The 24781-nt window shown below is 39.4% G+C and overlaps 1 protein-coding gene across 2 annotated transcripts; it reads right to left on the bottom strand.

Moving 5' to 3' along the window:
• Positions 1-1289: 1289 nt before the first annotated feature.
• On the bottom strand, positions 1290-21889 carry LOC148083704 (NXPE family member 3-like). Of its 2 annotated transcripts, none has more exons than XM_087786805.1 (7): positions 21781-21889; positions 8784-8942; positions 6880-7287; positions 3751-4052; positions 3399-3469; positions 3124-3321; positions 1290-3063 (listed from the first exon to the last, which is right to left on the bottom strand). In XM_087786805.1, exons 2-7 carry the CDS (start codon positions 8898-8900, stop codon positions 2510-2512), a joined length of 1650 nt encoding a protein of 549 aa, XP_087642931.1. In that variant the 5' UTR covers positions 8901-8942; positions 21781-21889; the 3' UTR covers positions 1290-2509. The 2 variants fall into 2 exon arrangements, with proteins under 2 accessions (XP_087642931.1, XP_087642932.1); XM_087786806.1 differs by lacking the exon at positions 21781-21889 and adding an exon at positions 21049-21104.
• Positions 21890-24781: the final 2892 nt, after the last annotated feature.

Here is a 24781-nt window from a genome sequence, read left to right as displayed (position 1 = left end):
TTGGATCTGTCCTCAGCCTTTGACACAGTTGATCACCAGATCCTGCTGAGAAGACTGAGGGATGAAGTGGGACTGTCTGGGTCTGTGTTAGAATGGTTCTCATCTTACCTTTCTGGGCGCAGTTTTAGTGTATCTGCCAATCAAATGAGGTCTGAATCGGCAGATCTGTTGTGTGGAGTCCCTCGGGGTTCTGTTCTGGGTCCTTTATTGTTTTTGCTGTACTTGATTCCCCTGGGTAAAATCATTCAGAGATTTCCAGATGTTTCTTATCACATTTTTGCTGATGACATCCAGCTCTACTGCTCTTTTGATCCAACTGAGCCCCAGAGGCTGAACAGCTTAGTCAATTGTTTGCTAGAAATCAAACAATGGCTGAGTGAAAACACTCTACAGCTAAATGTTGACAAAACTGAAACACTGGTGATTGCTCCTGATGATAAGATTCCAGGGTTGAGTCAGTACTTGGGTGACTTAGGTCAGTCTGTCAAACTGAGCCTGAGAAACCTGGGTGTTGTATTTGATAAAGACATGTCTCTCTTACATCACTGATCTGATCCAGCCTTACACCCCAGCTCGGGCTCTGAGGTCTGTGGATAAAAAACTACTTATGGTTCCACGCACACGGCTCAGGACCAGAGGAGAGAAATCTTTTCAGGCTGTTGCTCCTAAGCTTTGGAACGATCTTCCTCTCTCTTTGCGCTTGATGGAGTCTACTGACTCCTTTAAGAAACATCTTAAGACGTTTCTATTTGTTCAGGCTTTTCCTTGAATTTCTCGAACTCCTGTGTTGTTCTCAGTATTTTCTTGATCTTTAAAGTATGTACTTTTTTGAGTATTGTTTTGATTGTTTAAGCGCTTTGTGACCCTGGTCTCGAAAAGCGCTATATAAATAAATATTACTTACTTACTTACTTACTTACAGTATCGGAGTATATCTAGGAAGAAGACATCTGTTGAGGTTTTTTGGATGAGATGGTGGCGATAAAGAAGAGTATAGGTGTAAATAGGAAAGATAGGTCAAGGAAGGTCAAGGTGGAGAAGGTTGACTTGTTGAAAGAAAAAGGAGGGAGATCTGAAGAACACGTAGTTTAATGAGTTTTGATGTAATGGCTTCCTGAAATGAACGTTTGTAGGCTTACCCAGAATAATGCAGAAATACCACTGACTGTGATAATGTGCTACTCTTTTTTACTCTATAACATAAGTACAAACACGTCAGGATGGAAGTGAAGTATAAATATAACAGACTAAATTGACATACAGGTGAAACTCAACAAATTAGAACATCGTGCGAAGGTTAGTTTATTCCAGCAATTAGATTTACAAGGTGAAACTAATGTATGACATAGGTTTATAAAATGTAGCTCACGATATTTCAAGCCTTAATTTGATATAATTTTGATGATTAAGGCTTACAACTTGAAAATCTGCTCTGCTGCATCGTTCGATCTCATGTCTCTCATCTTTTTCTTGGCAATGCCCAATAATTTCTCTATGTGGTTGAGGTGTGACGAGTTGGCTGGTTGTTCTACCAGGTTGTCTGCCGAAGAAACCATGACGTGTTCTGTGATCTCCTGATAGACAGCTGTTTTGATTCTTGACTCAACAAAGCACAGTGGACCAACACCTGTTGTGTCTCGTTTATCTTTCCAGGTGTTTCCTGTTTTATTTTGAAACCTGCTTCCTTCTGTCACTGATTGCTGGCAGCCTTTTTATACTGCTCACTCTCCCTTAGTCTTTGTCGGTTCGTCACACTCACTGTCCCGTGTTGTCTAGTGTTTGTTTCGCGTGTAAGACTCCTGGTACAAGATCTTTTTTGCCCTCCCGGTTTTTGGACGTTTTTCCGCCTTTTTGCCTGCCTGTGCCCCTGACCTGTTTTTTGTACCTCGTTTCTGTTGATGTGTTTTCCTGGACTGCTTCTGACGATCCCTCTGCCTGCTCCTATAAATAAAACTGGGTTTCCTTCCGCATCCTGACAACACCAGCAGATGACAAGGCTCCCAAAAACTAACACAGACTTCACATTGGACTTCATGCATCTTGAGTTGTGTGTATCTCTGTTCTTCCTCTAGACTCTGGGACTTTGGTTTCCAAATGAGATGCAAAAATTGCTCTCATCGGAAAAGAGGACCACTGAGCTTGATTGGCCAGCAAACAAATCTTTGCACAAAATTCAAATTGTTTTAATTGTTTGTATATATCCCGAATGAAGGAATTGACCCGGATAATCACTTCTACTATAACAAGTCTGAGAAATGCCACTACTACAATGAAGATCTTTTCAACGCCAGCATTGAGATGGATGGGAAACTATCTCTAATTTACTTCACAGGAGTCTATACACCAACTTTGGCCACATCAAGGAATACCTTAGTCACATTGACAATATACATCTGTTCATTGTCAATATAAATCTATTCATGTGATGCTGATGATTTAAACTGACATGCCAGAAAGAACAAATAAACAAATAAACAAATATCTTAAAAAACATGTGAGTAATGTATGTCTACTTAGCTTTTAGAGGACATATGTAAGACAAGACAACATCAACCATGTTCTTAATTATAGGTGGCAGAGGATGAAGAATAAATGGAGCATCATGTGCCAATGTCATCTCCCAGGCATCCACCCAACGAACATTTACTCCTTGAAACACAGCTTTGAGTATCTTATTTTGCTGCAAAGTGCTCCAGTCACTGTTATGTACTGCCATATAACCGGACAGGTCTTTGATATTCCCAGTCCGGATAATAACCAGTGTGTCTGGAGACCTGTTTAGCAATTGTACAACTGCTTTGCGGATGATCTGCAGTCTTCTCAGGAAAACTTCATCAGGAAATGAACCAAAGTGAGCCCAGATACCCAGAATTACAACTGTGTCTGGTCCTCCCTTGATAGTGTGTAGCTCATTAGCAACATAACGAATCTCACTGACAGAGATGGGAAAAATACGAATGGGCACACCATGCGTGCGGTAGATCATTAAGATGTTGTTTGTGTTGTCAGTGGCCATGTAAGGTCCAGTTTTTGGGGGAGTATGGAGATTCAAATTCACAAGACCTGAAAAGCAAAAGAAAATTATAAATATTGTTATGTTTCAACGCATTTAACATCAACTACCTGGTAGTTTGTCAACAAGGTATTCATACCACTGCCTAACAGTGGAATCTCCGAACATGTAGATCTTCTTTCCTTGTAGACATTTACTCATGGAAGCAGAGTTTTTAAAATGCTGAACTGGGGTCCCATCCAGGGCCTGCCACTCACCACCGTAGTAAAACCCAGAATGTCCAAAGTTCTCCACTGTTTTGTTTTGCTCTGATTGACCAATGAAAGCGAAGCTGTCATTAAATTGTCCAAACATCCATAATAACGATCAGTTCAAAGGTGGTTACCTTTCTCTTGTGGCAGCACTGTCACAAAGTCTGGTTCTTCAGATCTTAGTCTCACTTTCATGTTGACACCACTGAAAAAATACTTTTTATTATTAATAATAGCAACTGGAAATGTAGGTTCCTCTTTGTCTTGTGGTTTGGTCTTTGTTTTGACTCGTAGACAAATGTAATTCAGTACAAAGGCTCCTGATTCTGAAGTTGGTTTGGTTAACTAAAACCATAGTGACTGGGAATGTCTTAAGCAAATGCATTCAGGCAGGTCACTCAGTTTAGAAGTGATGAAAAGTTTTGGTCAAACTGAACCTATACATGAAACATGTTTTCTACCTTTGAATTAAAAATGTTTACTTACTTCTGGAAAAGTTTTTTTTCTTCAGTGTTTAGGAATATTTTATCTCTATATCCTCCCATAGAATGGCTGATTCTGGTTTCACAGCCCAACGTTTTAGGCTTGAAGCAGAACCATGGTTCTCCTGTGTCTATGTCTGTGAAATTACACACCGGCAGGTTCGTGGGTCGAAGACAGAAATTACAATTCATCGTTTCAGAGATGGAATTTAGGCGGAAAACACTTTTGAAGTAAACTCTGTCTGGGTGATCTTTGTTCAGTCTTCTTATAACTTCCACAGCCTCACTGGGATGAAGAAGAGTCATCTGTCAGACAAAAAGAAGAAATCCGGGTTACCTAACGGAGCCAGGGTTCTACTAATGACTGCGAGGCCCTCCAGCCGGCTTTCCTAATGTTTTATTCCTCAGGGCCTTGCCCTGCCACTGAGAAAAGTCAATTTACTCCCAACCCAGTAGGTGGCAAGATCCCCTTCCCTATAAAAGGGAAGTGCTCCCATGATGTCACCATTCAAAAAATAACTCAGCCAGCCGCCTAATAGGTTAGACAAATCACAGTTCTGACCCAAAAAGGAGATCCGACAGCGCCTCTTCTCGTCTCCTACTGCCATTCTCCCGGGACTATTGATTTGTAAAGTCGCCGGCAGAAAGCGCGCACGATCGATCGTAAAGCTTGAAGCAGCACATAAACGACCCGTGACACTCTGCATTGACCATTGATCTCCACAAGCGAAGTATTAAGACCCGGAAGTGACGGCCTGTTGCGACAGGAACGGACTCCTTCTTTGTCCGTTTTACTCCAGATCATGTTATGACAACATTTTCCTAAGTTTAGAGATTTTTCTCAGTTGAATGAAACAGTTTCTGGTCAGTTTTCTGCAGTGTTGAACTAGAGACATGTCTTTGTCAAATACAACACCCAGGTTTCTCAGGCTCAGTTGCCAGACTCAACCCTGGAACCTTATCATCAGGAGCGATAACCAGAGTTTCAGTTTTGTCCTCATTTAGCTGCAAAGTGTTTTCACTCAGCCATTTTTAGATTTCTAGCAAACAATTGACTAAGCTGTTCAGTCTTAGGGGCTCAGTTGGATCAAAAGAGCAGTAGAGCTGGATGTCATCAGCAAGAATGTGGTAAGAAACATCAAGAAATCTCTGAATGATTTTACCCAGGGGAATCAAGTACAGCAAAAACAATAAAGGACCCAGAACAGAACCTTGAGGGACTCAACACAACACATCCGCCGATTCAGACCTCATTTGATTGGCAGATACACTGAAACTGCGCCCAGAAAGGTATAACGAGAACCACTGTAACACAGACCCACTTCATCCCTCAGTCTTCTCAGCAGGATTTGGTGATCAACTGTGTCAAAGGCTGAGGACAGATCCAAGAGAACCAGTACAGTGTATTGACCCGAATCAGCCGACATCATGACGACACTGGACACACCAGTAAGGCTGGCTCTGTAGAGTGATGTTTACGGAAGCCAGACTGAAACTTCTCATGAATGTCACTCTGATCCAGGAACAAAGACAGCTGCTCGGACACCACCTTCTCCAAGATCTTGGACAAGAAAGGGAGCTTAGAAATGGGCCTGAAATTACTGAGGTCAGTCGGGTCTAAGCCCGACTTTTTGGTGTGGAGGCATGTGACCAGGTGTATTTTAAAGCGTGTTAACGATCTGGGGCTGGACACAGATCTGTTTCTTACCTTCTTTTTATCCGGGTGTTTTTTAAGGACTGTGCACTTTTTAAATATTGCCACAATCAGGTTATTAATCTCTGCACTGGTTTTTAAAACAGCTTCTGGACATCAGCAACAGCACTCTACCTGGGCTGACTGGGGCGCTGGTCAGAAGAAAGACCGTATCCCTGCGGCAACTTGTGGACGGGGCGGAGCCTAACCAAGCAGACTCCTTACCGGACCTGCACCTGAGCCCTGAGGTCCTGAACAGCAACAGCCCACTCCTGAACACCACCAACAAACAAACAACAAACTCTCTCTCTCTCCGTGAAGACTCTGATAGGGACAGCAGGGAGAAATCAGGGGAGAAAACCTCTGAAAGTTCTTATAGTACAAGAGTGTGCGAGAACATGACTTGAAGCGACCACAACTTTCTCTGAAATAACCACTTACGCACATGAGCCTGGACAGTGAGGTGGATCATATTCAGGTGACAACGGACATGTTCTGCTTATGTTAGGTCATAGACTGAGTAAGCAGCGGCTCAAAGTTTTTCCACCTGCAGCTTCTGGAGGCGTTGATTGACGCGACCAGCGGGGTGATAGAGTGGAGTAGAAGAGACATCCGCCTTCATTTTATTCCTGAATGAATGTTTGTGAATAGCATTGAAGGTCTGGCCTTAAACACACGTCTGGAGTCAAAGTCTCTCATATTGTTCGAGAAAGAGGACTCCACTTCAACATTTAAACAACAACTTAATCACAGAGCATACAGCTGTGTGGAGACGCTTTTGATTTACGGAGAGATTCGACTGCACACTGTCAGCTGAGCGGTTGCGAAGAGATTGGCCCGAGAGGATTGGAACCCTCTTCATCGCTTTATTTCTTTCCGAGTTGAAAGTAGCGATGTTTGTCTCAAGACATTCTTATCAGAGTAACAGAGAACAACGCAGTGTTTGTCTGGAAGTTTCGTCTTTGCCGCACTCTGGTGACATGAAGAAGTTGTACAAACATGTTGTTGTGTAGCTCAGGCAGACAAGCAGAAGTTGTGAGTCTGTGGCTGTTGACCGTTGACAGAACGCTCACTTCCATGCTCCTCACAGAACGTCTGGGACAGAGTGTCACAAGCACAACAACGAACCCAAAGTGTTCTTGATGGGAAACCCACACACTGCTTGAGACAAAAAGTAGAAAAAGTAAATGCATATGGAGCTCAAGACAAGAAGCCCCCGCAAACACTGGGGAATTTTGAAGGGTGACATCACAGGAGCACTTCGCTTTTATAGGCAAGGGGAGCCGGCAACCTACTGGGTGGCGAGTAAATTTACTTTTCTCAGTGGCGGGGCAGGGCCCCGAGGAATAAACCATTAGCGAAGCAGACTGGAGGACCTGCAGGTCATGATGTAGAACAAATCATAATTGTGTTCAAATAGTTTTTGTTTCATCGCCTCACCTGAACAAATATAGTTCCATTCCAGAGTAAAGGAAACGATGCTGTGTAGGAGCCATTTTCATGATCGATAACTTCTCCGGCTACACCAGCCTGAATAACTTTGTTGTAGATCCGAGCTACTAGCACATCGCCGCCAGTCTTCTTAGGTTTTCCCAGGAAGTCCTTCATGGTGATTGTTACTTTCAGTTCATCACCAACATGCCACTGTTGCCCTCCACTTCTTCTGACAATAGTAAATCTGCTGCCAATGGCATTGGTGGACTTCTTGCCAAGCAAGGGTGGTGATACGGGCCAAGCAATGGACTTGAATATCTGTTGTTCCTCGTGAGTTTCTTGGGCATTTAAAGATTGAAATTTACATAAATGTTTGTTCTGCTGGATTGGCTTTGGTGGTGGATACTTGGAAATCTATCAAATGAAAAAGAACAATGATTAACTGTGGTTTTAAGGACCTAAGTACTACACATGTGACCATCAAAATCCTTTAATGGAATTAATTTCCACCATGGCTGAAGTACAGTGAGTGTGTTCTCAAGTTCCCAACTGTCTGTAAAAGGCAGTTTTTTTTATTACGATTTAAACACATTCAGGAGAAAACTGATGTGCTGCTGATAAGGAATCAATTTTGTGGCTAAGGAAATAAATTATTGTCTTTGGCCTCCTTGTGCAATATGTCCTTGGAAGCATCTCAACTGACACCTCTCAACCAGTTCTACTCTGAGCCCCCAGATGAACTTGCTTTTCCCCCTATCTATAAGAGAGAGCCCATCCACCCTACAGAGAAAACTTATTTCAGCCGCTTGTACCCACAACCTTGTTCTTTTGGTCACTACCCACCATTCATGACCTTAGGCGAGGGTAGGGATGTACATTGACCGTAATACAGAGAGCTTTGACTAATACCACTACGGATCGGTTCATCGTCAACAGAACTGCAAATTCCACCCCAATCCGCCTGTTGATCTCATGCTACATTTTCCTTACTCTTAAACAACTCTGTCCTACAGCCAATATTGCGATGTGCAAATGTATGACATCATAGAAACATTTGCACGACAATTAAGGTATTTAAAAAGAAAAATTGTCTATTCTTCTATCTTAAAAACTGTAAAAATCCATCACAGAAGTCTCCACCTTCAAGGAACTCAGCGGAGAAGTGAAGCCATTACTATGTCTTTATAGACAGAAATGCTCTCAAAACCCCTCGTTAGCCAAGATTTCAGACTGGGTAGAACTTTATAAAGTAATAAGTTCAAATCATGGTCATGATGAGGGACTTACTGCATCTTGGAGAGGAAGACTTCAAAATCTGAAACATTAGTTTAACATTCAACCTATGGTCTTCGAATATCATATAATTTCAGCAAAAATTATGATTTACTCTGACAATCAGATCAATATTTCTTATATCGTCTTTGCCTAAGCCCCAGCTGTCACAAGCTTATTATGGCCCAGTTAGTTGAGATACATGTTTAATCTTCTTCAGGTCAGGAGTTTGAGTCTACGCTGGGCTTCTTTTCGTTTTGCACCTCAGCTGTTTTCAGAAAAAATTTCACAGATTAAGCTTCATAAAAAGGGCCCTTTTAAAAAATTTGACACCCTGAACAAAAAGGTAAATTGCAGACTCGAACTTGCAGTCTCAAGAAATGTTAGTGTGTATCTTTAGTAACTTAGCTTTTAGCAGCTTATGGCTGGGTCTTTGGCCACCACGCTAAAAAAAAGTAGTTAATTCAACCATTAAATATTCTGATGGCCCTGATCTACATCTACCGTAAAAAGTCATTAAGTCCATTGGCTTACATAGCCAGTGGGGGTGGAGTACAATGTATTCAATGTTGGCAGGGTTCCTCCAGAACTCTGACTGGTCACCACTTGATGAGAAATGTAAAAAGGTTTCTTCTTACCTTGAAGAATTCCAAGTGATAGAACAGAAGGACTGTAGTAAGGATGGGGATAAATATTAAAATTCGAATAGTTTTTTCAGAGTAGGATGTTTCCAAATTCTTCTCTTCCTCCTTCATGGTCCAGGTGACAATGCTGCTTCACAGGAGACTCGGAAATTTCTATAAAGTTCAGAGGTAAAGAGCACAGGTTCAAAAATATCAGTAACTGATTTGCTTTCAGCTGTCTCGTCTGCAGTTGATTCAGAACTCTGCAGCGAGAATTCTGACCCGCTCAAGTAGAAGAACTCACATCTCTCCGGTCCTTAAAACTCTTCACTGGCTTCCAGTTTCTTTCAGGATCAACTTTAAAATTCTGGTTCTTACTTTCAGAGCTATTCATGGTCAGACTCCTCCTTACATCACTGATCTGATCCAGCCTTACACCCCAGCTCGGGCTCTGAGGTCTGTGGATCAAAATCTACTTATGGTTCCACGCACACGACTCAGGACCAGAGGAGAGAAATCTTTTCAGGCTGTTGCTCCTAAGCTTTGGAACGATCTTCCTCTCTCTTTGCGCTTGATGGAGTCTACTGACTCCTTTAAGAAACATCTTAAGACGTTTCTATTTGTTCAGACTTTTCCTTGAATTTCTCGAACTCCTGTGTTGTTCTCAGTATTATCTTGATCTTTAAAGTATGTACTTTTTTGAGTATTGTTTTGATTGTTTAAGCGCTTTGTGACCCTGGTCTCGAAAAGCGCTATATAAATAAATATTACTTACTTACTTACTTACTTACTTTCATGCCGCTTATCTACCTGTGCAAAGTCTTGTTCTGTAACATTCTGATTTACACATCAGAATATTATGGTCAATTCTGTCAACAAATCCAGAAAATTTCTAATCACTTTTTATTTTACACTCTCCAGAAAAGTCATAAATGCCAAAGGCATTGATCTCTTAATCCTAATCCAAATTACTTATCACTCAGTGACAAGAATGGTTCCAATCTCTGCATGAAAAGGTATTCTAGCACTTTTGCAAATTGAGATAATATTTGCTTAATGAATCTTGTTAGGAACTCCACGGATTACAAATGTATGTCAAGGACAAATGCAATCTATTAAAAAAAAAAAAAACTTATTTCATGTCTGTTTCTTCAGTGTCCACTGATAGGTCAGCTACATTTTCAATTGACCTTAAAAAATGGTTTGCAATGTGATGCCTTTCAACTGGTTTTCAGTTAAGACATTATTTTAATTAGGTTCCCTTTATTATTTCCCTTTATTTCCGCCACTTCTTCCTAGCGGGTACAGCAAATATATTTTTTTGTGTGCCTTGTTCATGTTGTTTTTCTCAGAACCATTTAAAAACAGTGTTAGTCCTGCTTCTTTCCAAAACTTTGCTGTAGGGAAAAAAATTGAGCAAACATAAAACACAGTCCACGATAACTTTAACGTAAAATGCCAAAAGAAATTGTATCAAAAGAGTAACAAAAGAAAGAAAGAACCAGCAATCAGAAGAGTCCCAAGCAAATGACAACATCACAAACCAGCAAACCTGAATCCAAACTAGAGGCACGTAATTTAAAAAACACAAATTTAGAAGTGTAAGCACACACAAGGAGGTCTATTAACCTGAGTTTAGAAATATCAGGAACAAAGGAAATGTCAGCTACATCCTACAACAATCGTCCTCAGGAGAATAGAATAGAATAGAAAATGTTTATTCATCCCCAGAAGGGAAACACACTTTTACAACAGCAGCACAATTGAAAATAAAGTGCAAGGATAAAAAGAAATAATAAAGGAGATAATAAAATAAAATAAAACGATCTTAAAAATATACAAATTATGTACAATATCAGAAAATTAACACCATTAACAAAATAAAATAAAATAAAATAAGAAAGAGGTCTGTCAGACTTTAAAATTCAGTCCTGTCAACCTTCTACAGCTGTGCTATGTCAGATGTTCTGCAGCAGGGGAGAAGATTCTCCACAGGGCGGTGAAGGCCTAACAGACCACCCACCCGGCACATGTACTCATTTGTCCTCTTTCTGCAGAGCATCCAGAGAAGAACCAACAGACTAAGGCACTCCGCTGAATGGTGGTCCTGCATTGTAGATTTATTATTTTGTTGTTGTATTGTTCATTATTGTGTTGCTTCTTGCAGTCAGGTTAATCCATATTGCAAATGTCGTACTATTGTTGGTTTGGTTTTTTTGTCGTTACTATGTGCCCTATGATAGGCTGGTAACCTGCCCAAGGTGTCTCCTGCCTCTCACTCTAAATAGCTAGGATAAGCGCTTTATATTTGAATTAGCAGTAGTTATAAGATGGATGATATGTGTCATTATTATTATTTATTGTTATTTTGTATTCTGGGGGGGGTGTTCATGTTCTCCTTGGCAGATGAAAATAATTGCTGTGTCTATCCGAAAGAAGCCTTCAAAGTTGTGTTTCTTGACCAGGTTTGGGCTTAACCACTTGATTTATGTCACCACCTATGTTTACCTTTGGTGATTCTGTGTTTCTGAATCAATATTAGGTTACCCTTTTTTTGTTACTCATCTAAGTCCTTTTTGTCTTTATCTTGGACACTAAGAAAAAAGTTTTTTTAGGAGGCCCCTGCCTCCTTCCTGAGTGCGCACCATTTGTTTCTGCCTTTTGGAATACTTTTTGGATTTTCATTTGGACTCACGAATGTGGTTCTGTAGCTAACCAATCCGTTCAAGGCCTTTTAGAAATGACCAATAGAACTTTAAAAGAAAAACTGGCCAAGGCATTATTCGGTAATAACAACTGACTGGTTTATATGTCTACCAGTGGTCCTTAAGGACTCCACACTGAACAAATAGAGTAGCTTGTTTTTATTTGATGACTAGAAGTGAAATGAGAGGGAAATTTGAGCTTATTTTGACTTGCTTGACACAGACTATGCTACCTACAACAACTCTGCAGTCTATAACTACAACCTTGTTGGATCAAGAGAAATCCATGACAACTGTGGATCAAACTGGTAAAAACACTAATACTGGAATAATCTAAATTATTATCCATGATAACAAGACCAAACCAAAGTAAGATAAGACACCTACGGCTCAGCCTTTTCGAAATGACTGACCCAACCTGTATTGATGCTATTATGGTTTACAAGGAGCAGTTCCTGATGACTAAAATTAGAGGACTCAAATTTTTGTATCTTTTTATTGGTGACTCTAAAAAAAAATGTGGACAGAATGAATGACATTCATTATCAAAGTCAACATCTAAACAAACAGCTAGCTGAAGGCATCCATGAGTCTGTAGTGTCTATGCTACGTTTGGATCTTAATACTGTAACTTCTTACCTAATAACACTGGCCCTGATGATAAGATTACCAAGGCCATACAAGGTGTCCAAGCCATGTCAATTAAGCTAAAGAACGATGTGGGTATGGACATTCTCATTTCTGAATGGCTCAATCGAACATTTGGAAAAGCCTGTGTGGCTCAGATAAGAATTACACTTTTAGTCATAATGGTCGTGTTTGGATTTTGTGGAAGTTGTTCCCAATATTTGCAGTCTCTGCCTGCGGATCATCAATGCAGCAGGCGTTGAAAGACTAACAGCTCTTTAAACCACTCTAAGCGCTCGCAATATTTACCCAGGATATTTCCAGTTTGTATTGTGCGCTTCTGTTTAAAAGTCTGCCACAAACAAGCTTAAAAAATACAGACTTGTTCATTTTATTCAGAACAGTTCTTCTCGTCGAGGCTTCGAAACCTACAGCTGAAAGTCTGTTTCCTGCCCACAAGATCAACAGTGGTGCGACTAAAAGTGTATTCTCAAAGCTGAGAGGAGTGAGGTGTGTGGCTCTATCGCCGACTTAACTGCAATTTAAAATTTATTCATGGTGATCTGTTTGAAGTTTCTGCCCGATTTTCATTGCTTCTCACGGGCTGTCAAAGACTGCTCGCACTAATAGTACCAGACCCGTATTGGGCCATCATTGACATTATTAGATTGTACTGTGTTTTTGTTTTATTTGTATGTGATGTATTATGTAAACTGTCTGCATCTTTGTTGAGGACTACAGATGGAAAGTAGCATTGTGCTAAATCTTGTGCAGCCATCTTTTTAATGTAACTGCACTTTTAAATAAACTGAATCTGATCCTTTTTTGGTTTTCATAAAAACATGCTGTTAAATGTTAAGATAAATCTAGTAAATTGTGGTACAATTCGAAATGAAATGTCTACTGAAGCCGCAAAAATGTTCTTGCATTGAAGAATTTTTAGTCACTTCCACTATTGCCACTGAATGGTGGTCCTGCACTGTAGATTTATTATTTTGTTGTTGTACGTCATTATTGTGTTGCTTCTTGCAGTCAGGTTAATCCATATTGCAAATGTCGTACTATTGTTGGTTTGGTTTTTTTGTCGTTACTATGTGCCCTATGATAGGCTGGTAACCTGCCCAAGGTGTCTCCTGCCTCTCCCCCTAAACAGCTAGGATAAGCGCTTTATATTTTAATTAGCAGTAGTTATAAGATGGATGATATGTGTCATTATTATCATTTATTGTTATTTTGTATTCTGGGGGGGGTGTTCATGTTCTCCTTGGCAGATGAAAATAATTGCTGTGTCTATCCGAAAGAAGCCGTCAAAGTTGTGTATCTTGACCAGGTTTGGGCTTAACCACTTGACCTATGTTTACCTTTGGTGATTCTGTGTTTCCGAATCAATATTGTCCAAATAGGTTACCCTTTTTTTTGTTACTCATCTAAGTCCTTTTTGTCTTTATCTTGGACACTAAGAAAAAAGTTTTTTTAGGAGGCCCCTGCCTCCTTCCTGAGTGCGCACCATTTGTTTCTGCCTTTTGGAATACTTTTTGGATTTTCATTTGGACTCACGAATGTGGTTCTGTAGCTAACCAATCCGTTCAAGGCCTTTTAGAAATGACCAATAGAACTTTAAAAGAAAAACTGGCCAAGGCATTATTCGGTAATAACAACTGACTGGTTTATATGTCTACCAGTGGTCCTTAAGGACTCCACACTGAACAAATTGAGTAGCTTGTTTTTATTTGATGACTAGAAGTGTAATGAGAGGGAAATTTGAGCTTATTTTGACTTGCTTGACACAGACTATGCTACCTACAACAACTCTGCAGTCTATAACTACAACCTTGTTGGATCAAGAGAAATCCATGACAACTGTGGATCAAACTGGTAAAGACACTAATACTGGAATAATCTAAATTATTATCCATGATAACAAGACCAAACCAAAGTAAGATAAGACACCAACGGCTCAGCCTTTTCGAAATGACTGACCCAACCTGTATTGATGCTATTATGGTTTACAAGGAGCAGTTCCTGATGACTAAAATTAGAGGACTCGAATTTTTGTATCTTTTTATTGGTGACTCTAAAAAGAAAATGTGGACAGAATGAATAACATTCATTATCAAAGTCAACATCTAAACAAACAGCTAGCTGAAGGCATCCATGAGTCTGTAGTGTCTATGCTACGTTTGGATCTTAATACTGTAACTTCTTACCTAATAACACTGGCCCTGATGATAAGATTACCAAGGCCATACAAGGTGTCCAAGCCATGTCAATTGAGCTAAAGAACGATGTGGGTATGGACATTCTCATTTCTGAATGGCTCAATCGAACATTTGGAAAAGCCTGTGTGGCTCAGATAAGAATTACACTTTTAGTCATAATGGTCGTGTTTGGATTTTGTGGAAGTTGTTCCCAATATTTGCAGTCTCTGCCTGCGGACCATCAATGCAGCAGGCGTTGAAAGACTAACAGCTCTTTAAACCACTCTAAGCGCTGGCAATATTTACCCAGGATATTTCCAGTTTGTATTGAAGCTTCCGCTTCCGGTGAGCCTTTGATCGGCTGCTTGAAACGTAAGCTCCTGCAATAATTGCCAAAAACAGTCGTTTTAACGACTATTTGTCCGGATATTATGCTCATATCACTAAAGATATGTCTCAAGCATCTCGGATCTATGATCGTGATGCTCTTTTCAACATCAGAGAGTCGATGGAGGATTATAACCGCGACCGTTTGCGTCATCGATGTTTGATCGACATCCCTCTCACTGTGTGTGACGACACATCAGCGCTGCCGTCTGTCCAGACCTCAACGAAAGGTGGTAAGATTTTTTCATTTCCTCTCTTTAATTCGACTTTTACAACCGAGTTGAACTTCAGTGACAGCTGGTACCCACGTGACCGCTGTTCGCTTCAAAAGATCCCGCTCTGCGCGCCTGTCAGTGACGCGGCGTCGTCAGTGACGTCATCGGTGCTGAATGTGGGACTTCTTAATGTTCGCTCCATTACTAATAAATCCTTTATTCTTAATGATCTTTTCACAAGAGTTAATTTGGATTTATTATGTCTTTCTGAGACTTGGCAGAGAGAGGAAGAGTTTATTCATCTGAACGAACTCTGTCCAGTAGGGAGCGCTGTCCTGGGGAAGCCTCGCCTCTCTGGTCGTGGAGGAGGTCTTGCTACTGTTTTTAGGGAGAGTTGTTCTTGCAAAGTGATTCAGACACAGGAATTCACTTCTTTTGAGTCTCAGATGATCTTGGTTGGTTCTACAAGACCTTTCTATTGTGTGTCAATCTACCGCCCGCCTGGTCCTGCGGCGGTGTTCTTGAAAGACTTTAGTGACTTCTTATCTTCCATTATTCAGATGGAATCTGTTCTTATTCTTGGAGACTTTAATCTTCATGTTGATGACGTCACATCGTGTTCTGCTAAAGAACTTTTAACTTTAACTGAAGCCTTTAATTTTGAGCAACATGTTTCTGAACCCACTCATCAAAAAGGCCACATTTTAGACTTAGTTTTTACTCTTGGCCTGAAAATTTCTAATGTATCTGTACATGATGTCCATCTGAGTGATCATTCTCTTGTCTTGTTCAACCTGGACTTCATCCCTGAACCTATGCCTTTGAAAGTTAAGTCTCAGAGGCGTGTCATCTCAGCCGATACTGCAGACAGTTTTTCTGCTATGTTTGACCGTCTTTCCTTTGATGACTGTCCAGATGTGGACAGTTTGATTCACTGTTACACTGATCATTGTGTTGAAATACTGGATCAAGTGGCACCTGTTAAATCGAACTTGAAAATTCATAAAAAACGGTGCCCTTGGACAAATGAAGATCTCCTGAGTCTGAAGAGACTTTGTCGAAAGACTGAGCGTCTCTGGAAGTCTACTAAACTTGAGGTGCACAGACTTCACCTCAGGGATCTGTTGACTTCTTACAATGAGATGGTAGAAACTGCTAGATCTGATTACATCAGAAAACTGGTAGCAGCAAATAGGAAAAACCCCAAAGTTTTGTTTGACACGATTAATTCTCTCGTGTCTCCTGCTCCTCAAATCACGCCGGTCTTCTGTGAAGCTGACAGCAATGCATTGTTGAGATTTTTCATTGACAAAATTAAATTGATCAAAGAGAAAATCTCTCCCCCTTTGTTGGGAACCCCTACTGTCTCTGAGCCCATCTCCTCCTCTTGGTCATCCTTCACTGCTGTATCTTTGGGTGATATTTCGGCACTAGTGAACAAGATGAAACCCTCCTCTTGCTCAGATGACGTCCTTCCTTGTAGGCTTTTTATCAAAGTATTTGATGTAATTGGCCCCTGGGTTACCAATATGGTGAACCTCTCCCTTTCCACAGGGGTTTTTCCCAATGCATTTAAACATGCCATTGTGGAGCCTCTGCTCAAAAAACCAGGCTTAGACCCAACTGACCTCAGTAATTTCAGGCCTATTTCTAAGCTCCCTTTCTTGTCCAAGATCTTGGAGAAGGTGGTGTCCGAGCAGCTGTCTTTGTTCCTGGATCAGAGCGACATCCATGAGAAGTTTCAGTCTGGCTTCCGTAAACATCACTCTACGGAGACAGCTTTATTGAAAGTGTCCAGTGACATCATGATGTCGGCTGACTCTGGTAAATTCACTGTTCTGGTTCTCTTGGATCTGTCGTCAGCCTTTGACACAGTTGATCACCAGATCCTGCTGAGAAGACTAAGGGATGAAGTGGGACTGTCTGGGTCTGTGTTAGAATGGTTCTCATCTTACCTTTCTGGGCGCAGTTTTAGTGTATCTGCCAATCAAATGAGGTCTGAATCGGCAGATCTGTTGTGTGGAGTCCCTCAAGGTTCTGTTCTGGGTCCTTTATTGTTTTTGCTGTACTTGATTCCCCTCGGTAAAATCATTCAGAGATTTCCAGATGTTTCTTATCACATTTTTGCTGATGACATCCAGCTCTACTGCTCTTTTGACCCAACTGAGCCCCAAAGGCTGAACAGCTTAGTCAATTGTTTGCTAGAAATCAAACAATGGCTGAGTGAAAACACTTTACAGCTTAATGTGGACAAAACTGAAACTCTGGTGATTGCTCCTGATGATAAGATTCCAGGGTTGAGTCAGTACTTGGGTGACTTAGGTCAGTCTGTCAAACTGAGCCTGAGAAACCTGGGTGTTGTATTTGATAAAGACATGTCTCTTGTTCAACACTGCAGAAAACTGACCAGAAACTGTTTCCTTCAACTGAGAAAAATCTCTAAACTTAGGAAAATGTTGTCACAACATGATCTGGAGCTTGTAATCCATGCGTTTGTTTCTTCTCGTCTGGACTATTGTAACAGTTTGTTTTCATGTCTTAACAAGAAGGAGCTGTCTCGTCTGCAGTTGATTCAGAACTCTGCAGCAAGAATTCTGACCCGCTCTAGTAGAAGAACTCACATTTCTCCGATCCTTAAAACTCTTCACTGGCTTCCAGTTTCTTTCAGGATCAACTTTAAAATTCTGGTTCTTACTTTCAGATCTATTCATGGTCAGGCTCCTCCTTACATCACTGATCTGATCCAGCCTTACACCCCAGCTCGGTCTCTGAGGTCTGTGGATCAGAATCTACTGATGGTTCCACGCACACGGCTCAGGACCAGAGGAGAGAAATCTTTTCAGGCTGTTGCTCCTAAGCTTTGGAACAATCTTCCTCTCTCTTTGCGCTTGATGGAGTCTACTGACTCCTTTAAGAAACATCTTAAGACGTTTCTATTTGTTCAGGCTTTTCCTTGAATTTCTCGAACTCCTGTGTTGTTCTCGGTGTTGTCTTGATCTTTGAAGTATGTACTGTTTTGAGTATTGTTTTGATTGTTAAAGCGCTTTGTGACCCTGGTCTCGAAAAGCGCTATATAAATAAATATTACTTACTTACTTACTTACTTCTGTTTAAAAGTCTGCCACAAACAAGCTTAAAAAATACAGACTTGTTCATTTTATTCAGAACAGTTCTTCTCGTCGAGGCTTCGAAACCTACAGCTGAAAGTCTGTTTCCTGCCCACAAGATCAACAGTGGTGCGACTAAAAGTGTATTCTCAAAGCTGAGAGGAGTGAGGTGTGTGGCTCTATCGCCGACTTAACTGCAATTTAAAATTTATTCATGGTGATCTGTTTGAAGTTTCTGCCCGATTTTCATTGCTTCTCACGGGCTGTCAAAGACTGCTCGCACTAATAGTACCAGACCCGTATTGGGCCATCATTGACATTATTAGATTGTACTGTGTTTTTGTTTTATTTGTATGTGATGTATTATGTAAACTGTCTGCATCTTTGTTGAGGACTACAGATGGAAAGTAGCATTGTGCTAAATCTTGTGCAGCCATCTTTTTAATGTAACTGCACTTTTAAATAAACTGAATCTGATCCTTTTTTGGTTTTCATAAAAACATGCTGTTAAATGTTAAGATAAATCTAGTAAATTGTGGTACAATTCGAAATGAAATGTCTACTGAAGCCGCAAAAATGTTCTTGCATTGAAGAATTTTTAGTCACTTCCACTATTGCCACTGAATGGTGGTCCTGCACTGTAGATTTATTATTTTGTTGTTGTACGTCATTATTGTGTTGCTTCTTGCAGTCAGGTTAATCCATATTGCAAATGTCGTACTATTGTTGGTTTGGTTTTTTTGTCGTTACTATGTGCCCTATGATAGGCTGGTAACCTGCCCAAGGTGTCTCCTGCCTCTCCCCCTAAACAGCTAGGATAAGCGCTTTATATTTTAATTAGCAGTAGTTATAAGATGGATGATATGTGTCATTATTATTATTTATTGTTATTTTGTATTCTGGGGGGGGTGTTCATGTTCTCCTTGGCAGATGAAAATAATTGCTGTGTCTATCCGAAAGAAGCCGTCAAAGTTGTGTATCTTGACCAGGTTTGGGCTTAACCACTTGACCTATGTTTACCTTTGGTGATTCTGTGTTTCCGAATCAATATTGTCCAAATAGGTTACCCTTTTTTTTGTTACTCATCTAAGTCCTTTTTGTCTTTATCTTGGACACTAAGAAAAAAGTTTTTTTAGGAGGCCCCTGCCTCCTTCCTGAGTGCGCACCATTTGTTTCTGCCTTTTGGAATACTTTTTGGATTTTCATTTGGACTCACGAATGTGGTTCTGTAGCTAACCAATCCGTTCAAGGCCTTTTAGAAATGACCAATAGAACTTTAAAAGAAAAACTGGCCAAGGCATTATTCGTTAATAACAACTGACTGGTTTATATGTCTACCAGTGGTCCTTAAGGACTCCACACTGAACAAATAGAGTAGCTTGTTTTTATTTGTTGACTAGAAGTGAAATGAGAGGGAAATTTGAGCTTATTTTGACTTGCTTGACACAGACTATGCTACCTACAACAACTCTGCAGTCTATAACTACAACCTTGTTGGATCAAGAGAAATCCATGACAACTGTGGATCAAACTGGTAAAGACACTAATACTGGAATAATCTAAATTATTATCCATGATAACAAGACCAAACCAAAGTAAGATAAGACACCAACGGCTCAGCCTTTTCGAAATGACTGACCCAACCTGTATTGATGCTATTATGGTTTACAAGGAGCAGTTCCTGATGACTAAAAGTAGAGGACTCGAATTTGTGTATCTTTTTATTGGTGACTCTAAAAAAAAATGTGGACAGAATGAATGACATTCATTATCAAAGTCAACATCTAAATAAACAGCTAGCTGAAGGCATCCATGAGTCTGTAATGCAGCAGGCGTTGAAAGACTAACAGCTCTTTAAACCACTCTTCGAAACCTTTTTGTCTATAACTCTAAAAAAACAACAGATTACTCTAAAAATAATCCCAACACTTAGTCAGCATGAGGGTGAGTAGAAAATGAGTTAAGTTTGAATTGTGGGTGAACTATCTTTTTAAATAAACCGTAGGTAACACATTCTATGTAATGCAAATGTTAATATAGATTACATGAACGTAACTTCATGCACACACTGCTGTATTTGCTGAAGGTATTCATATGATTGGTTCTCAGTTCGTCATAGTTTGGGGCTGGTGAAAGATAGATGGCTACCACTTGATAAGAAATAACTAAGAAAGAATAATTTGCTGCCTAAAATATGTTATATAATCTATTTATATAATTTACCGCTGAAATAATTCTTTAAAAAAAAGTTTTTGTAGCAGATTTCAATGAAACATCAACAAGTTAAATACTGTACATAGTTTTACTGCTGTTATCTAAACTGAAGAATGTTCATCGTTGTGAGAGAGGTCACGGACGGTGAGTGGTATGGGAGGACCATAAAAAGGGAAATACTTCCACTTCACTTCCATTATTGCCGCTTGTACAAAAAAGCAATTAAAGTAATAGACAAAAAACCTAGGCCATATCATCACGGTGCAATCTTAAGGAAATACAGTATTTTAAATTGGGACAGTCTTCACACTTAAAACTGACTTGAAAAGTACTGCATAATTTGGCTCCAGATCCTCTGGAAGAATACATCAGCCAAAGAAACAACCCTGACGTGTCACTCGAGGCTCTGTCAGAGGTGACTGTTATATTCCTTCTGCGCAGGAGCACGTCATCATTAGTCCAAGGTAAATCCACCTAATAATATCATCAATAGGATATCAAAGATGGATAATTATATAGACTCAAACATAGTTTGATCAATAAAGTTTTACCTTACCTTACCTTACAATGGACAACGACCTTGAGACAAACTTCATTACCGGAGCAAATCGGTCAAAAGCTCACATTCACCACTAAGAGACGGAAACTACGATAACAGATTAATCGGCCAAATACAACAATGAAAAAAAAAATTAAAACAAACATTATTGACTTCAGTTGAGTTGAAAATGCAACACCAAAAATGTATCCCCTTTTTTTTGTTTACAATTTCATTACCATATATTGATTCCTAACAAAATAACATACAGAAAATAAACGTACCTTACCTGAAAATAATTTGCAAGCAAGTCAGTTCTCCTTGTTCAGCCGTGGTGTATGTTTGTAAATATTTTTTAGTTCTAACAAAGTGTGTCTCACTGGACACATACAAGTTGGTTTGTATAAGGCCGGCTAGTTAGTCAAAAGATAAACAATCTCAAGAGCTGATTGGTCGGCTGGCCCTGGAGGAGGGTCACTTGAAATGAAGAGCAGAGCAACCGTCTGCCTTCATTATTAGGATGATCCTCTGACATGTCTTAAATGCACGTTTGTTAATAAATAGGTTTTAAATAATATAAAATGGCAGGTTTTAATATTTAAATAATGGAATAAAATTACAATTTCATAACATTTGAAGTTAGAATTTATGAGAAATCAATAATTCTAACATAATATTTTCGCTGTAAGTAAGTAAGTAAGTAATATTTATTTATATAGCGCTTTGCTGTGACTCATTCATGTCATTGTCAAAGATAAAAGGTTTATTTTGCTACAAATCAATAAATATCCCGAGTTACAATTAATGACTGCTCTTTCCATCCAAAAATATCAAATCAATTTAATGTAAACTTTAAGGGAAATCTCACTCTTTTCATTCGCTGCAACTTGGCAGCCCTGTATTATATGTTGTTACTTAAGTAATAGCTGGTACTTTTATTTTTACTACCACTTTGCCAATCAGCTCTACCCAACAACATCATAAAATACAACAAAGTTAAAAATTGGTTATGTTTGCTTACCTGTGGTAGCCTTTTCATGTGCATCAGTCCCTAAAACGGAGGCTTGTAATGCGGCATAGAGAGCCTGATGTGCGTGGTCAACTAAGCTGCTCTAGATCAAGATAAAGACACGAAACATTCAGACACAATTAAGAGGAAGTCACTGGATACACCCACCCCCGGGACCTGTATCCGGGGATAGTGTTGAACCACATAGATCATTTTGAAAGAGAAAGAGAAAAAAAGTTAGTTGTATAAATACAAATGCTTTCCAACTGCCTATATTTCAAGCACTCTGCAAATATAACTTAATTAGTTAAATATATAACTTCAGGCAATGAGGTGAAACCTATAGGTGAGTGGAAACTTTTCAAAAATGTGTATTGTTGTATCCTTTTTTTTTCAATATGTTAGTACTACACAATTCTCCATAGTTATGAAAACCATATGGATGTCACTCAGGATTTTGGGACATATTAGAATGGTTTGTATGAAGTTTGAAAGATTATTTTGGCGGTTAGATGCTGTTATAAGAATTTAAGTGATCAAAATGTTTGTCCCTCACAAGGTGCCTCATGACTGCTGCATCACAAAGCTTTGATGGATGTTTAGGGGAGAAGTGAAAAGATAAATGCGGAACAAGAGCTGTGTCTAGCCAAAAGCTGAAACGCCCAAGATCAGTTAGGAAGTGAGATCAGAGTAAGAATTTCGATCTTGGTCTTCCTGAAAAAATCTTTGCCGAGCCTCACTTAAGAAAGTGAGAAAGTGAAAAATATTTACCGAGATTGAAACTATTTTGAAATATAACAAGTGTAAAAATAGGTGATCAAATTCAAGAATGGTTGCTCATGACAACAATTACAATAAAACATTTCACCTGTGGTTCGTCTCAGCTCCATTTGTACATTAAAGAGATACTTCACCCAAAATTCACCAATTTTCTACTCACCCTCATGTCGACTAAGGGTTGGGATCCTAATCAGGGTAATCTGTACAGACACACTTTAAACCATGAATACCTGCTCTCCTTTAGATCCCCCTGGGAGACGAGCAGCATGGATGTAGTTCCAAGTTTTTGATCATTTTAGAAAAGGATTACAAAGAAAAGTGAGCTCTGGTCGCGACCCCTAAACGGACATACATTTCTACCCATGCATCCTGTTAAATGAATCCAAACCCTTAGCCTTTGATGTCCTTGACAGCATTCCTAAATAGACAACTGAAAGATGAAATTGACGTCACTGTTGGTGTTTCTTTGATGATATATGTTTCAGAAAAGTTGGACAAAAAACGAAAACACACGACAAATGCTGTTGATAAATCTCATGAATTTACATTAAGCAAAAGAAACAAACACATTACAAGACTACAAAGAAAAAGAAGAATGTTTATTGAATCCACTTAAAGCTTCCCGACAACTCTTACATTTCGATGTCATGTCACAGATTGAAAAGGAGCAGAATAAAGAAAACATGTTTTTCTTGTCGTTCAGTACAAGAAGTCTCATCCCATCCGTTTCATTTACAAATCAAGATTGTGTTGTCTGACTTTATTGAAGAGGTAGGAGACGTAAGTCAATGTATTTGACATTTAAACAATTTAGTAATTGTGTACAATGTTGAAATATTTATATTAAAGGTTAACTACAAATCACACTGTTTGAATCATTTTAACAATATTATTATTGATTATCGTTTAGTCGCTTTCGAGATATTTTTCAAAATGTTGACAAATGTTGAGAAACATCTTGAAATCTTCTGATGAATAATAAATAAAATGGTATAAATTATTCGAAGGAACACATGATGAACCCATTATTCAGTCATTTTGACTAATACATTGGATGCTATTGAAAAACGGGGGGGCTATAAAATATGTAATAAAACACAAAGAAATATATAATGTTTGTAAAAACCCATTTTCATACCATCTGTTCACCGTGTCTAATATGTTATATCTGTCAGCTTTATTGGTTAATAGTATTGATTATCTCCCAAAGTAAAAATTCAAATTGTGTCCAGTATTTTCATTTGTTGACGATCTCCAAGAGACAGATTTAAGAGCAAATAACCACGTGCAGGTCATGGAAGTCAGCTGACAAACAACAACAAAAAGTACAAATAACAATTGTCCTTAATAACCAAAAGAATCACAATGACCAAAAACAAAAAACGAGTCCAAAAACTAAAGTATTAAATACGGAAAAGGAAAGGAGGTCAACAGACTAGCGACTTAAACCACACAAACTGGGGCAAAAAAAAAAAAAATACAAAACTGTAGTGACGGTTCTTACGGTGTCGAGTCTCCAAAGCTTGTGCCGAAAATCCACGATGATTTCCTTGAAGCGCGTATCGAGGCGTGTGTTGGTGACGTCACGAGTCGTCGCGAAGCCTCCCTACCACGTGACCGGTACAGGAGACGCATGAAGCTTCGAAGACGCACTTGATCTCCCCTCACATCTGGAGATGATAAAGTCTCCTGATAAGGTAGAGTAAAGCTGTGATATATTTTAAAATCCGGTGAAAAAGACAACAAACCGCCCTGAGCCAAGCACTGTAAAAAGTTGCTTTCCTTGAAAAAAAAAAAAATATTGTTCCCTAAAAACACAAGTAATTGAGGCACATTTGGTTGAATTATCAAAAATAATTTAAGTCACGTTAGTGTATCACACTTATTGTCCACTTGATGGCGCAGTAGAGCAAATGACGCCCAGTATTGACCTATTCGGATTGAAGGCTTCAGTGGTTTAAGAGGCTTCATCTCGTCATCACTACAAAAGGGTCCAACATGAATCTACAAAAAGGGAAGATAAGAGAACAATATAACACAAGTACAAGTCTGGGAAGATAGGAGAGGCGAGAAAATAAAAAAAATAAGAGTGATCACGTGACAAGAACTTAGGTATTGTACACATTTGACTACAGAGTTTGTGCTTTCAGAAATGCACTCCTATGAAGCCTGTTTTATAGTTGCATCAGACTGTAAATGAAAAATAATATGAATGTTGATCAAGCTCAATATG

The sequence above is a fragment of the Callionymus lyra genome, chromosome 3 (genome assembly GCF_982586985.1).
Source record: "Callionymus lyra chromosome 3, fCalLyr1.hap1.1, whole genome shotgun sequence".
Lineage (NCBI taxonomy): Eukaryota > Metazoa > Chordata > Actinopteri > Syngnathiformes > Callionymidae > Callionymus > Callionymus lyra.
This window is presented reverse-complemented; position numbering and strand designations above follow the sequence as displayed.